The sequence below is a fragment of the Lottia gigantea genome (assembly GCF_000327385.1).
Source record: "Lottia gigantea unplaced genomic scaffold LOTGIsca_102, whole genome shotgun sequence".
Lineage (NCBI taxonomy): Eukaryota > Metazoa > Mollusca > Gastropoda > Lottiidae > Lottia > Lottia gigantea.
Window position 1 is genome coordinate 142,547 of NW_008706795.1, and position 15,579 is coordinate 158,125.

The following is a 15,579-nucleotide window of genomic DNA, read 5'->3' on the forward strand; positions in this document are numbered from 1 at the left end:
TAACAATAATTCTTTGCAATGTTTTTTAAATGTCTAATGTCTTACTAACTTACTTACTTACTTACTTTCAAATGCATTGTAAAATTTTGTAGATATATTACATTGGGTAGCGACTAGCGAGTGAACAAATGACACATTTGTCAGCAAAAGAGTTAACCTTTAGTGACCATATAGCTGTAATTGCTTCAAGAACCAAAACAGCTTTACTAGTTCTAACCTTATTTTTTATTCTTTGTTGTGTGAAGGGACAGATGCACCATTTTCTTTACCAATCATATTTAAGTCTCAGAAACAGGAATCTTTTTGCAAGGCCAATCGTGTTCACAGCTAACCTAATTGAGCCTTCAAATCCATGTGTGTTGTCAATTTAAGATATGTGCTATATAGAAAAGACATATATAGAAATAATAAAATAATAATAATAATTTCTAGTTTGAAGTATTCTTAAAGGAATTATGCGATTTGCATACATTTCTAGTTCTTTTGAAGACTATTTACAAATATTCCAGACTTTTATTCCTTAAAAAAAAGGACAGACTTTCCTTCCTTTTTATTCATTTAAATGTTTGCATAAATTCCTTAAAAATACGACTTGACGTCATCCATGTTTATCAAGATATTCACAATGGCTTCCGTCAACATTCTTCAACCTTAGAAATAATGATTGTAGAATAGTAAATCTTCTTATCTTTTGACATTAAGCCAGTGAATTTTGATTGGTTAATTATAGGATTACAAGGCAAGACAGACTTCTCTAAACAAATATGTCGTGTTCTATTAGTGATAAATAGAGATTAGTTACGCCGTATTTTCACAGGACGCCATTGATTAGTGGTTTTATGTCAAGGTATCAAATGCTTCTCAGACACAAGATGATTTTTTTCATTCCAAGAACCTAATTAGAGATAAATATTCTACATTCTTTGAGTAAAAATTTCCCACATCTTTAACCAACTGGAACCATCAAAGTCTGAGAATGAATGCTTGATATGATCAAATGGATGCTTGTTATGATCAAATGGATGTTTGTTATGATAAGCTTGTTATGATCAAATGGAAGCTTGTTATGATCAGATGGATGTTTGTTATGATAAGCTTGTTATGATCAAATGGAAGCTTGTTATGATCAAATGGATGCTTGTTATGATCAAATGGATGTTTGTTATGATAAGCTTGTTATGATCAAATGGAAGCTTGTTATGATCAGATGGATGCATGTTATGATCAGATGGATGCATGATATGATTAATTTGATGCTTGTTATGATTAATTTGATGCTTGTTATGATCAAATGGAAGCTTCTCATTAAAGTCTCTGATTAGAGCTGAAAATGGCATCCTATACTTTTCACTGTGAAAATATATCAACTGGTTTCTGTTTCAAAGAAAGTAGAGAACAACCTTTATGTGTTTAAGGAGTAACGTAAGTGTATTTTTTGTTAAAGGTTATTACTTTCTTATGAAATATGAAGAAATAACACATATAGATCTATAGATAATAATATACTATAAACTATAGACCTTACTAATCAATAAAAAATATCAAAATAACCAGTTTTTATTCACATGATGTGTACTTTAATGGTTCTCCATTATCATCACATCTCTAGGGAGATTCATTTAGAAATACAAAACTCAGTCATTGGGAAATACTCTTGTCTTAAATTCCATCAACTAATAGCTAAAATAGAAAGCTAGTCTCCATCCCTTATTTGTCTTGTTCTTTGAGGTGTGAAAACCAAAAATAATGATTGGATAAAATAATCTAATGGTTGAACAATACTAGAGGTGTGCATGACTCAAACCTTGAAAAAGAATGTCTGTTAATTATTTATTGTTGCTCTGGACCTCATTGGATTCTGGAGACAAAGATGTATCAAAGACAAAGATATAGGATAATAATGGACTAGTGAAGTTTCTACATGATTCAGGAAGCAGGCAAAACCCACCAGAAATGAGGCTAACCCTACCCTCAAATTTATTATCATTGAGTTCTTGGTGACTGGTGACAATTGACAATTTTGTGGTTCCATCAGGGTGAAATTTGCCATTCCTGTTATATTTCAAAGGTTTATTTATAAATACCTGACTACAGGTCACTACTATTAAGAAAAAGCATTTATTTTGGCAATTGTTTCACTTTCTTTGCGTAAACTCAGCAAATCATAGCAGAACCTTAACAATGTCCTTGAAAATTCAATACTCCAGGTTTTGTTTTTAGTATTTCTCAAATATGGCATAGGAATAACTTGATAACAAACAGGAAAAGTATGCACATCTCTAATAGATCGATCAATAAAGTAACATTGTTATTTTGATTGGAAAACAAGCTTTACGACTACAAACAAATCCTCCATTACATGAAAAATTCAACTGATATGCTTTAACAATTATTATCAATAATCAATACTTTATCTCAAAATCCATTTGCAGATATCTAATAAATATACCAGATAAACAATATTAGCTATATAGACTGAAAGGGATGACCAATTGCAGAGTGGCATCATTGTTCTGGAATAGGGAGCATGTCCTGTCGTACTTGCAACACCCACATTGGTGTGGTACTTAAATTCAATAATGTTTCTGAACTTAGACTCCAGATTTTCAAGCTAATAGATAGAAAATTAAAGATTTTCATACTTTCCACAATTTACCAAAAAAGCAAAATCTGATGGAAAATTTCCATTTCCACATGGAATCCAAGCTGCAAAATAGAATATGATAATCCTAATGGAAGCCATCCCACTTACAAAGAAAAATATGAGGTTGTAGATGGGAGCCATCCCACTTACAAAGTAGAATATGAGGTTGCAGTTGAAAACCATCCCACTAACAAAGTATAATATGAGGTTTCGGATGTGAGTCCCCCCAGTTGAAAGTACAATATGAGGTTGCAGATGGGAGCCATCTCACTAACAAATTAGAATATGAGGTTGCTGATGGGAGCCATCCCACTAACAAAGTAGAATATGAGGTTGCAGATGAAAGCCATCCCAGAAGCATAATATGCATATGAGGTTTGAAGTAGAACTGTTTCAATGTTTTGCTAAGTCATACATTGTAACAAGTATTGGAAAAAACCTTTCTATTTTAATAAAAGTTTCAAGAATTATTGATTGACATGCATAGTGTGTTTTTTTTTCTTTCAATATTACAAACAGCACCAGTTGTTACTCTATCACCAATGCTTTCAGTTGAAATTTCTAAGAGTTTTATAAATGAAAATAAATCTCCCACATTTACATTAATCTGATATAAATTCCATTTGTATGCAGGAAAGTGATGCATTTATTATAAATTCAATTAGTATTCATGGAAGTCATATTATAAATTCCATTAGTATTCATGGAAGTCATATTATAAATTCAATTAGTATTCAGGGAAGTCATATTATAAATTCCATTAGTATTCAGGGAAGTCATATTATAAATTCCATTAGTATTCAGGGAAGTCATATTATAAATTCCATTAATATTCAGGGAAGTCATATTATATATTACATTAGTATTCAGGGAAGTCATTATAAATTCCATTAGTATTCAGGGAAGTCATATTATAAATTCCATTAGTATTCAGGGAAGTCATATTATAAATTCCATTAGTATTCAGGGAAGTCATATTATAAATTCCATTAGTATTCAGGGAAGTCATATTATAAACTCCATTAGTATTCAGGGAAGTCATATTATAAATTACATTAGTATTCAGGGAAGTCATATTATAAATTACATTAGTATTCAGGGAAGTCATATTATAAATTCCATTAGTATTCAGGGAAGTCATATTATAAATTACATTAGTATTCAGGGAAGTCATATTATAAATTATATTAGTATTCAGGGAAGTCATATTATAAATTACATTAGTATTCAGGGAAGTCATATTATAAATTCAATTAGTATTCAGGGAAGTCATATTATAAATTCCATTAGTATTCAGGGAAGTCATATTATAAATTCCATTAGTATTCAGGGAAGTCATATTATAAATTCCATTAGTATTCAGGGAAGTCATATTATAAATTCCATTAGTATTCAGGGAAGTCATATTTATCAAGCATTATGTTACAAATATTGACTCATGTTATTATTTATAGATGATCTATCTTGTTAATTAGATTTACAAACTGCCTCCTGATAATATTTAATTATGTAGCATAAATTGTATTTAATATGACGGTTACTAACATCAACCTACATAATAATTTCTTCAATTGATATAAGCATGATATATGAATAACATAAAAACTTCTACATGGTTTTCTACATTTCAAAATGAAGTTTTTACACAATTATTGTGTCCTACTAGCACATAGCTAGTAGACTGTGACAGTAGAACAGATCATTGATGCTACTGATTTTATGACCAAACTCAATATGTACAGAGAAATCTCTAACCAGCTAAAGATTCAACAAGTACAAAATCTACAAACTCATACTGTAAATACATGTCCTTGAGTTATTATTGCAGAGAAATATAGAAACATTAGACTCTAGTTGTGACAAAATGAGATTCAAATAAAAGTAACATAAAAGATAATCAAAATGTGTCAACAGGTTAAAAAACCAGTGTATCTTATAAAAATTTACTTATTTATAGTTCTTGGTCTGCAAAATGATTTTGGCAATCACTCAAGGTCAAATCACCAATTAAATATAAACTTTGGCCTAAAAATTGTGCGAATTAACTTCTTTTTGTTTTTTTTCTTTTTTACCAGTTCCATCTCCAACAATATTTTTTTGAGAGTTTAAATAACTATAATATGTAAAATGTAGTACACATCATCATCGTCTTCATCATCATCATTGCCAGAACAGAGTTCAGTTATAAACTCAATGTCACATTCCTGATATCAATGTCATGTCTGTGTTCACATTAATATCATTTTGAATGCATGAGTTGATAGAGAGTGGAGATAAGGTTAATATAGGATGATAAATGCCAGAAGAAATAGACAATTGTAATTATTGAGATATCATTTCATTATTCTACCAGTCTGTCAGCATTATTCCCCACAAGCTGTAACGTACGACCTCGGTGGATTGTGCCAATCATATAACTTTACAATAATCTTTTCTCTTGGGATATCTTTATATCTCATCTTATTTTATCAACCATTAACTAAGTTAACTTTCCAGAAACAATTTTATATTAACCAGACCCTCTCTATACTTTCTATCTAGTTTATTAAATTCAATCAGAAGAAGAGAAAGCAACCACTACGACCATTCATCAAAGGAGTAATTCAACTATAAAATTCTTCAATTAAGAACAAAAAATGTTATGGATATAGACTATTTTGTGAATGTTACCTGTATATGTAATAAAAGGTTGTGTTTAAAGAAATCAATAGAAGTTTATATCCATAAAAATATTGTTGTTTGTAATGTGCAGTGAAACTTCTAAATGTCTTAAAATGATAATCATTGGCTACTTTCTGCCCTAATTCACAATTAATTCTGTTTCCATTTGGACCACAATATCTTCAGAGCTTTTTTAATCTTATGTTTTGCAAACTTCATTAGTTCATTTTGTTTAGATATTTTGTTAATACATTTTTAAAGTTGGGATGTGTGTATATTTAGATATATTTAAGTAATTTTGAAATATTTATATCATACTTGTAGTGAAAAGTTTGAAATTAAGCAAATGGTTGTGGATTATTATAATCAGGTGTTATATCTGTTATTAATCACAAAATGACATTCAATGACAAGGTTTACTCTTTTTACTTAAACAATGGAAAAATAGCGATGCAGTCGTAATACGCCCACATTTGTAATGGCAGCTAATTTGTCCGGGAGATTGACAAGAGTTATCAGTAAATGAATGTTTCTGAGAGTGAAATTTTCATGATTTTCAATATGGTTCATCCTTGGGTGATTACAAACACACACACACACCAAAATCCATCAAGAAACCAGCTCTCTATCATGTCCACAAACATGACATTAATGTGTGGGCGTATAAAAAAAACCAAAATTGATTCTAAATATTAACTCCAAAATCCATATTTTGTTGAACACAGGGAGAGGTAGGTAGGTAGATGACAAGTTAACGTTCACACAGGGAGAAAGGAATTTCTGTTTTTATGCTGGCACAAACCACTCCTTTAAAATATGCTGTGAGATATAAGTCATGACATTATATGAGTGAAACAAATCTTAACCTTACATGTTTTTGTTTATAATCAGTCAAGGATATCATCAAAGTAAAGCAATATCAATTTTACAATAGTTGATGAATTATTTCCTCATGAAATCTATTATCAGTCAGATTTTTGTCTAGCTTTAAGAGTTAAAACTAAATATAATGTAGTGTCTTGTCATATTAAAGTTAAATCTCCAACAGAGCTGAACCGCTTTCAATAAGGCCATTTTAACATGATCTTGACCTACAAATGTTATCTTTTTATCAATATTCGATTGCAACACATATTACTATCCTAGTTTTTTATCTGTAATGTAAATAAGAAGGGGGCTGGAAACAACTTTTTTTATGATATTGCACTGTGTTTGTTACAGTTTATTTGTCCAGCTTTCCAGGGAATAATAATAATAATGTAAACTTCTGGTTCTATAACTTTAACTTAATTGATGAATGACAACAAACTTTGAACTTGTAGATATATCTATAGTCATTATTATGACAGAAAATTTATGACAAGAAAATTTGGACCTGAAGTGCTATTTCTACAGCCATTTTGATTATCCTGAAACTTGTGATTTATTACTAAGAGATGTTAGCTCATCATTATGTTGATGATTTTTTAGAAACCATTTTCTCATTTTGATAATTCTGGTTGAATTTTATTTCAAAGTTTAAAAGAAATGCTGTGAGATATGAGTCATGATCTTAACCTTACATGTTTTTGTTTATAATCAGTCAAGGATACAGATAACAAGGACAACAAATATACCATCATCAAAGTAAAGAAATATCAATTTTACAATAGTTGATGAATTATTTCCACATAAAATCCATTATCAGTCAGATTTCATGTAATGAATAACTTTGAACTCTCTGACATTTTGAGGTATTGTCTAATACATTTCAAGTGCTATATTAACATTTTCGAAATAGACAATGTTGTACTGGTAATTTGTCTCAAAATCTTCAAACAAAATTTATTTGATTTGATTGAATTGTGTGCTACCGAAAACGGTAAAGTAGAGCCTTCGACTTAAAACTGAAAAGTGAATGATGATGATATTAGGTTAATAGAAGTAGAGGATGAAAAGGCCCAGACTGTGACTTTGTACCAACTGATCCTATTTTTATGCGACTGATGCAAACCTACTGATGCAGATTAAATAAATGTATCCACTTTGACACACCTGCGATTCCACTCCATGAACCACTGAATAATATATTATGTAAAATCAATTGGTAATATTTCATAATTATGTTCCAGAAGAGTATCTTGATTGACTGTTCTGTTTGGATAAGTTGGTAAATGGTTACTGATGTTGAGGTAATAGGACAGACATAGAGCATTTTATAGCTTCACCATCAAGTATAGAACAGTATTAATAATTAATATGTTATGTCTTTTATTTGTCATCTTTTAACACATCAAAAACACATTACATATCAACCTGTCTTAATTGGTCCCTGATCTCACACCGATCTCACAGTTCTACCTGGATCAATAATTTTCTAGTATAACGATACTTATATAGCATAATAAATCTGGTTCTATCCTTTCCTCGGATGGATATAAAAAGCTGAACCATTGATGAGTCCATAAAAAATATTGCCTGATAAGGTATTAAGTCAAAATCAAGAGAAATAAAAAATAAACAATTATAGGTGATATAAGATATAATGTTTTAATTCTCAATGAATAAAATGCACAGTTAGGTTTAAGCACATGCCTCACTGGCCTTCGATAGTGGTACATGCCATGTTGAAACTGTTCTGTTTATTATGAATATTCAATAGCAATAATTAGATTTAGCATTCTGAGCATGTGAAACTGGTCAAAAAACATTTTTTACTAATTTAGTTGTAATTTTATTGATTACATGGTTGATTCCTGTGTTTTGGAAAAAGTAGAATTCAGGAAACCTTGAAATGAAATTTACTCTTTTTGAAATTGGTTTTTACTGTTTCAGATAGTATAGTCCAAGATGGCAATGTTTTTGTCACTCAAGATCAAACACTTTCAAAATTCAGACTAGAATTTAATTTGTTTTATGATGAAATTCTTTAATTGTGTAATGTTTATTAAAAACCATTAAGTGATTTTACAAGACACAGTTTTTCGATTTTTCTGATATTCAATAGGGTTTATCCTTGGTTGATAACAAACACTCATGCCCAGTTTTGTCAAAATCAATCAAGAATTGTGTCTTCTGTTTACGAGCTAAAAATTGAACGCATTTTCAAGAACAAGGGCAATAACTCATAGTAAATATTTTTCAATTCTTCTGATTTTCAATAGGGTACATCCTTGGGTGATAATGAACACTCATGCCAAGTTTCGTTAAAATCCGTCAAGATCCATCAAGAATTGTCCCTTCTAGAGTGTTTACGAGCTAAAAATTGAACGCGTTTTCAAGAACAAGGGCAATAACTTATATTAAATATTTTTCGATTCTTCTGATTTTCAATAGGGTTCATCCTTGGGTGATTACGAACACTCATACCAAGTTTTGTCAAAATTCGTAAACAATTGTGTCTTGTAGAGTGTTTACAAGCAATTGTGGATGGACGGACAGACAGACGGACGGACGTACCAACGGACATGGGTGACGGCAATATACGCCCCACCATTTCATGTGGGCGTATAAAAATCATTAAAATTCAGATTTCAAATTCCAAACAAATAATAATATGAGCTAGAAACCTTGAAGTCATTGAGTAACAGGTATTTAAGTCATAACTTCTTCTAACTTGTTTTAAGAGTGTCATTTTTGTCATTTTGAAGCGATCTTGACCTAAAAATGTTTAATCTGTTTATCAATATGCAATTTCAACACATATCACCATCCTAGTTTATTATCTGTAATATAAGAAGGGAGGTGGAAAGGTAAGTCTTTTATAACAATAATATAAACTGATGTAGACAGATACCTACCATATTAGGTAAGATTTTATGATATTGCACTGTGTTTGTTACAGTTTATTTGTCCAGCTTTCAGGGAATAATAATAATAATGTAAACTTCTGGTGCTATAACTTTAACTTAATTGATAGATGACAACAAACTTTGAACTGTAGATATATCTATAGTCATTGTTATACAAGAAAATTTGGACCCGAAGTCATATTTCTGCTGCTATTTTGATTTTCCTGAAACTTGTGATTTATTATTAAAAGTTGTTTGCTGTCTTTTTGTTGCAATGGAATAGCTCAGTTGCTATCGAGTTGGATTGTCGCCTGCTAGTCAATTAGGTGCTGTGGATTTGCATCCTCCTCATAGTAAGAAAAACTCTGATGCCTGTGCCAGTGCTTCCATGAGTCGGACCGGTGTTATTATGGTTTTGTGAATTCTACCTATTTATTATAGTTAATATGGCTAGAAAAACTTCCTTGCTCTTAAAAGTTTTTCTAAATTTTTTTGTGTAAAAACTTCTGTACTTGAAGGGAGTGTAAAGAGGTTTTCTAACGTTTTTTTGTGTATTGCTAATAGCTGAATCAGATGTCTGTCGTTCTTTCAATTCCACTAAAATTAAGAGTTTGATGACGTCCCTGATAACAAAGGCCCTTATGTGTGAAGCAAATTTTACAACTAGTGACATCAAACACTTAGTTTTGGTGGAATTACAAGAACAAAAGGCATCTGATTGAAATTTGGAAAAGTTTAAATGATGCTATTAGTGTCCCTAATACACACAAAAAAAGAAAACCTCATTACAATTCCTTTAAAGGGGAACAGTCGGCATTTTTGAGGATTCATTTGAGTCTTGAATGTGCTTTAAGTCTTAAGAAGTACTAAAACACACGAAAATAGCATAATCCCTTCAAATATACCTCAAACTAGAAATTTCACCGTCTATATTTGTGTTTTGTACATATGGCATAGTCTCACAAAACTTCGAGTCAAATTTTTTACTTTCAAATGTGAATAATTATGCATACACATGGATCTGAAGACTCAAATTTTAACGATGAGCTGTGAACAACATTACTGATTATGTAAATTAAAAAAAATTCCTGCTTCTGAAACTAAGGTATGATTTGAAAGTGAAGGTGCTCCTTTAACACAAAATAGGAAATGTGTCCTATTACAAAAGAAAATGTATTCCATTCATGATAAGGTGACAGAAAGATAACCTGCTTTCACTATGTGGCCTTGAACTTCCCTGTTCATTCTGCAAATTACCTATTAGCATCTCAAAGAGTTTTCTAATTGATGTCTAACTGTGTCCTACATTTTTAGCTGGTCATTAATATTTGTCACAATGGCTGCATCTGATGAATAGTTATCATGTCAAAGAAATAAATTTGGTGTGTGACTGATATTTTTAGGCTCTGCAACAAACCAACATGGAAGGTCTTTTAGTCTTGAGAGAGGAGTTTCGCTTAAAGAAGTTTGGATTTGGAGGTGTACATCATGAATGTTTCTATACCTTTGTTGTAAGTAACGTTTATTTTGTGTTTTTACTTTAGTCATAAATACAAACATTTTAATTTCAATGGGGTCAATAATTTGCGAAATGAATCATGAAACCTACCCTGACCACCCCTAAAACATCAATCATGGATAAGTGACATGTTGGTAAATTAAATAGATTCAAACCTAAAAGCAATGTTGTTTATCTAGTACATAACTGTCAATAAAAATTAAATAAAAAAACAGATAAACTGGTGCTTATCATCTTCTGTTAATGTTCCTTCTGCATTTAAAAGGATTGTAAATTGTATATCGGGGACACAGATAGCATCAGTTTGCACTATTCCATTTATTAATCTGACTTTTGTAGTTCTTGCAATTCCAGTAAAACTAAGTGTTTGATGATGTCACTAATTGAAATTCCATTATGAAGTACCTGGTTTATAATTTTGTCAACTAGCTAATAGAAAACTGCCCTGAAGTATGCTTTAAGACAACTACATCAACATATATTTCTGCACAATTTTTGACTATACTATTGACTTCCCTTTCAGTTTCGTACACCACCAATTCTCTTCCTGGCCTACAGATTACTGATGATGTGCTATACTTTATCCATGCTAATCATAACTGCTGCTCGTTCTTCAGGAATAACAGCTGGAGTACCATGGAGTGCCTTCCTTACTAACTGGACATATGTAGCATTGACAATACACATGTTGTTACACTTTATTGTGGCACTAACAACATTCATATACCGAGCTATCAAAGGAACAAGTTTTATATCACCAACAGACAAAGAGGTTCATGAACAGTGTTTTCAAGGAAAAAGTAGACAATCTAATTATGAAAATACAGAAGAATCAGCCAGATCTGGAGATGACTCTATGGTGCCTCCCAAATTTTACATCCTCCATGCAATAGTGTGGTTATCATATAATTATGTTTCTTCTAATGCCTTAATGGTAACCATTATTTTCTGGTCAGTGCTTGCTCCAGGAATGGAAGCTGAAGCCTCATCCATGGAAAATGTCCAATTGCACATCATTAATACTGTGATAGTGTTCTTAGAACAGTGTTTATCACCAATACCAATACGTTTACTTCATATCATTTATCCCATACTGTATGGTTTGATTTATGTCATTTTTTCAGCTGCATATGATAAAACAATTTACTCAATCCTAGATTGGTCCAAACCAGGTACAGCAATGATGTATGTTTCTATAATAGCATTTGTTGCTTATCCTTTGATCCAGTTTTTATTCTTTGGTATATATCACCTTAAAGTATTTATATACAAAAGATATACCTCTCAATGATCATACTACATAAATCTCAGAAAGCACATATGGAGGTTAAAACTTTTTTTCAAGCTATTTTAGTAATTGGTTGCTTATTGTTGTATATATTTAGTAATATATATTGTAATATATTTGTTTTGTTCTGGCTATTTTAGTAATTGGTTGCTTATTGTTGTATATATTTAGTAATATATATTGTAATATATTTTGTTTTGTTCTGGCTATTTTAGTAATTGGTTGCTTATTGTTGTATATATTTAGTAATATATATTGTAATATATTTGTTTTGTTCTGGCTATTTTAGTAATTGGTTGCTTATTGTTGAATATATTTAGTAATATATTTAGTAATATATATTGTACTATATTTTGTTTTGTTCTGGCTATTAAAGAGACTAGAATAGCTTTCTTACCTCTCATCACCAATATCTAGAAGTTTTTATGATACTTTTGACATGATCCTAAAAATACTACTCTGTTTTCCAAATTGATTGAAATGGTATCTTTTTGGTTCTTGGTATAGACTGAGAAACTACCTTCAAATTTTTAACCCAGTTTTCCCATGTCATTAATGTAGGTCAAAGGGGCTGAGATGGAAAAAGCATCTATTCATTCAGATGGTACAATAAACTCTGAATGATTTGATATCGAAATAGAGTAGGATTATGCCGCCATTCCATCAACATATCCTCATTGCACACTGCATAACTTTGTCCATCAGCACAATCAGGTGCATAAAGTAGGAAGTAAAACTCTGTTAATTTCATTTCATTTTGAGAATAACTTAAGTAACTGACATAAGATAAGGTAAACTAATATCCAAATTTGAACATGTATATTAATTAGATTTATTTTGGCCGTCTGAAAAGCCATTAATGTTTCATTATCATTAACATCATAAATTAAAGAATGCTATGCCTCTCTAAGGAATCATTGGAAGATATTCATGGCATGAGATCAATAAAGTTTTGTTTTTGTAACAACAGAAGCCAGGATCATGTAATGCTCCAGCCAGACAAATTAAATTCTATTCTCATTCTTAAACTTTATTTTACTGAAATAAATCTTGTTAAAAATAAATTGATCCCATATCAAACAAACATGTTACATACAGCATGAACTTATGTTGTATTGTTAGAAGTAAAGTTAAATTTTGGGGAAGGGAAGGTTTGATTCGCCCAAATGTACAGGCCTAGAACAGAACAAATACTTTTCTTTTTCTGATCTTATCTTTTATCAGATAAAATAGTAACTTGCCCAATGGTTGAGAGGTTAGATTGTTACATCTTAATAGGCTTTAGTTTGCTATAAACCAGGTTGTTATTTAAGTTCTGTTTTTTGAATATGTGACAATCATCTTTTGTTTATAAAAATGGGGGAATTTCTCTTGCAGGCTCTCATAATGGGAATTGACTATAATTATTTGCTCTATTGCTAGTGGTATTGAACAAGACAACAAAAAGTGCTATGACAGCATCATGTGGTATACTTAAATTAGTGGTATACTAGTTAATACTGCATATACATTTAGGTCGAGCTATGATTTGTTCTAAAGCCACTTTTTAAAAAAGTGCTCTTGAAAAAGCGAATGCTATATATACATAAGCTTCATAAGCTTGAATCAATATGTGTAGTTAGGCAGGCATTGAAATGCTAGGTACAACCTACAGGAATAAAATATCGTCTGAGCAATTACAGGGGTTCTGCTGCACTTATTGTAAATATGATAATTAAATATTAAAATTCTTTTGAGATCTCATCATTACAAATGTTCATACTAAGTTTCTTACAAATCAAATAAACTCCATCTAATATAAAAACTAACAGACAGATAGACAGGGGTTACAGCTATATATCCTCATTCTCATGTTTTTTGTATAATGAAAGGTTAACTTCCAATGCTGTGTATAATGATTATAAGATTAGGATAGAAAGGGTGGTTTCGAAAGGTACAAAGGGTAACTGCAGGATACCTGCAGATGTCAAGTGTTATAGATTTTGGTTGTGTTTTATTTAATTTTACTGCTTCAAGACTATATACCTATATTTAACTTTTCAAATTAAATAGTTGAAATTATTTTACTTGTCTGTATGGATTGTAAATAATGTAAGTTATTACTTATGTCAAAATATATAAAATGATGAAATCAATATTACAATGGCTGGTTATACAGCTGTTAATATTTATATCAAATACTTCAACTCTTATCATAGTATATCACAAAATTCTATATTTATATTTAGCTGATTTCTCTTTATCATATGCAATAAATTCAGTTTTTATCACTATACAAAATCATGGTTTATATCACTTAACATAAGTTTATTTTTTATCTCTACAACAAAACATGGTTTATATCACTCAACATAAGTTTATTTTTTATCTCTACAACAAAACATGGTTTATATCACTCAACATAAGTTTATTTTTTATCTCTACAACAAAGCATGGTTTATATCACTTAACATAAGTTTATTTTTTTATCTCTACAACAAAACATGGTTTATATCACTTAACATAAGTTTAGTTTTTATCTCTACAACAAAACATGGTTTATATCACTTAACATAAGTTTATTTTTTTATCTCTACAACAAAACATGGTTTATATCACTCAACATAAGTTTAGTTTTTATCTCTACAACAAAACATGGTTTATATCACTTAACATAAGTTTAGTTTTTATCTCTACAACAAAACATGGTTTATATCACTTAACATAAGTTTATTTTTTTATCTCTACAACAAAACATGGTTTATATCACTCAACATAAGTTTAGTTTTTATCCCAAGAACAAAACATGGTTTATATCACTCAACATAATTCTATATTTTTATCACTACAACAAAACATGGTTTATATCACTGACATAAGTTAATTTTTTTATCTCTACAACAAAACATGGTTTATATCACTCAACATAAATTTATTTTTTATCTACAAAACATGGTTTATATCACTTAACATAAGTTTATTTTTTATCACTACAACAAAACATGGTTTATATCACTCAACATAAGTTTAGTTTTTATCTCTAGAACAAAACATGGTTTATATCACTCAACATAAATTTAGTTTTTATCAACAAAACATGGTTTATATCACTCAACATAAGTTTAGTTTTTATCCCAAGAACAAAACATGGTTTATATCACTCAACTTAATTATATATTTTTATCACTACAACAAAACATGGTTTATATCACTGACATAAATTTATTTTTTATCAACAAAACATGGTTTATATCACTTAACATAAGTTTATTTTTTATCTCTACAACAAAACATGGTTTATATCACTCAACATAAGTTTAGTTTTTATTTCTAGAACAAAACATGGTTTATATCACTCAACATAAATTTATTTTTTATCAACAAAACATGGTTTATATCACTCAACATAAGTTTAGTTTTCATCCCAAGAACAAAACATGGTTTATATCACTCAACATAATTCTATATTTTTATCACTACAACAAAACATGGTTTATATCACTGACATAAGTTAATTTTTTATCTCTACAACAAAACATGGTTTATATCACTCAACATAATTCTATATTTTTATCACTACAACAAAACATTGTTTATATCACTGACATAAGTTAATTTTTTATCTCTACAACAAAACATGGTTTATATCACTCAATATAATTTTTTATTTTTATCACTACAACAAAACATGGTTTATATCACTCAACATAATTATATA

General features: G+C 30.0%; 1 protein-coding gene across 1 annotated transcript; it reads left to right on the forward strand.

The window, feature by feature from the left end:
• The first annotated feature begins 9,055 nt into the window (after positions 1-9,055).
• On the forward strand, positions 9,056-12,254 carry LOTGIDRAFT_237304 (hypothetical protein). The gene is given in 4 exon segments (XM_009046472.1): positions 9,056-9,092; positions 10,479-10,586; positions 11,118-12,221; positions 12,235-12,254. The coding sequence occupies 2 exon segments, from the start codon at positions 10,497-10,499 to the stop codon at positions 11,883-11,885; spliced, it is 858 nt and encodes a 285-aa protein (XP_009044720.1). The 5' UTR covers positions 9,056-9,092; positions 10,479-10,496; the 3' UTR covers positions 11,886-12,221; positions 12,235-12,254.
• The last annotated feature ends 3,325 nt before the right edge of the window (positions 12,255-15,579 follow it).

What these genes read in the sequence shown, in the direction of transcription:
- LOTGIDRAFT_237304 (XM_009046472.1), top strand. Translation starts at nt 10,497, where the DNA reads ATGGAAGGTCTTTTAGTCTTGAGAGAGGAGTTTCGCTTAAAGAAGTTT. An exon ending in AATGTTTCTATACCTTTGTT is followed by an intron (nt 10,587 to 11,117) that starts GTAAGTAACGTT and finishes CTTCCCTTTCAG; the next exon opens with TTTCGTACACCACCAATTCT.